The sequence below is a fragment of the Otolemur garnettii genome, unplaced genomic scaffold (genome assembly GCF_000181295.1).
Source record: "Otolemur garnettii isolate 467f Iridium unplaced genomic scaffold, OtoGar3 scaffold00067, whole genome shotgun sequence".
Classification (NCBI taxonomy): domain Eukaryota; kingdom Metazoa; phylum Chordata; class Mammalia; order Primates; family Galagidae; genus Otolemur; species Otolemur garnettii.
Window position 1 is genome coordinate 8,794,816 of NW_003852462.1, and position 1,326 is coordinate 8,796,141.

Consider the following 1,326-nt stretch of genomic DNA (forward strand, 5'->3'; position numbering starts at 1 on the left):
AGAGACAGTTTTACTTTATCACCCTCAGTAGAGTGGCATGGCATCACACAGCTCACAGCAACCTTCAACTCCTGGGCTTAGGCAATTTTCTTGCTTCAGCCTCCCAAATAGTTGGGACTATAGGCACCCACCAAAACGCCCAGCTATTTTTTTGTTGCAGTTTGGCCGGGCCGGGTTTGAACCCGCCAACCTTGGTATATGGGGCCAGCGCCCTACCTGCTGAGCCACCAGAGCCACCCCAAAAGAGGTTTCTTTTTGATAGCATTTATATAAATTGGCTTTTATCAAGTACATGCAATTAAGACTAATTGTCACAGGGAAGAATAATTGTTCTTAACATATTAATTGGTATGTCATTTATATTTCAAATCTCAAAGCTTATGTTTTTCACTAAGACATTTTGGCATGAAAGTTCATGGTTATCAATGTCCACAAATTAGCAAAAATATTTGAATTTCTGTGTTTATTTGAATTCTGAAACTTCTGCCATACTTTCAAGTATTAAGCCCTATACATTAGAAACATAGTCATGGATCATTATAATCAAAGTAAAAATAACTGCCCAAATCAGTAATATGCTAGTTTGACCTCCCCATTTTAAATATTTGCCGTTGGTAATGTCTCAGATCTTCAAGCATTTGAATCTACTTTCATCTTAGATTTTTTACTCTAATATCATAAACCATTACAATACTTGATAACCCTAACTATAGTTTTCAGAAATGCTTGAGAAATGCTGATAAAGCTGTTCAGTTTCAGTAGTTAGTTCTTATTATTTATTTTAAGTTTCTTTTATTTATTTATTTAAAATGGAATTTAATTAAAATGCAATCTAAAGGAAATAAAGAGGAGACATCTCTCTTTTGTTCAATTTCTGCTCTTTCCCCACACCTAGTTTCTTTTATTTTTATAGGAGGAGAGCAAACGGTGGACCGTGCGCCTAGATATTTCTGCCCCTCAGGTGATATTTCCTGATGATTTCAAATTCAGGAATCCTGTGTTAGTGGTTGTGGATCTAGGAAGAATGCTGTTGACAAATACCCAAGGTACGGTGTGAATGTGAAGTAATGAAAATGCATCTTGGTAGATCTGTCTACATATGCTTAACTAAATAAAACTTAACAAAGAGTTTATAGAACATTTTTTAACTCCAGAGATCATTTTCAGTTTTTTAGATAATAGCTTTATTGAGATGTAATACATGGTTTTTTTTTTTGAGATAGAATCTGACTTTGGTGCCTTCTGTAGAGTGTTGCGGCATCAAGGCTCACAGCAATCTCAAACTCTTGGGCTCAAGTGATCCTCTTGCCTCCTGAGTAGCTAGGA

At 35.9% G+C, this 1,326-nt stretch overlaps 1 protein-coding gene across 1 annotated transcript in view; it reads left to right on the forward strand.

Annotated features, from left to right (window-relative positions):
* The window catches only part of VPS13D (vacuolar protein sorting 13 homolog D), a 275,140-nt gene that overhangs the window by 42,373 nt on the left and 231,441 nt on the right, over positions 1 to 1,326 (forward strand). Inside the window, 1 exon segment of the mRNA XM_023515148.1 lies at positions 914 to 1,046. Within this exon segment, the coding sequence (XP_023370916.1) occupies positions 914 to 1,046 (133 nt within the window).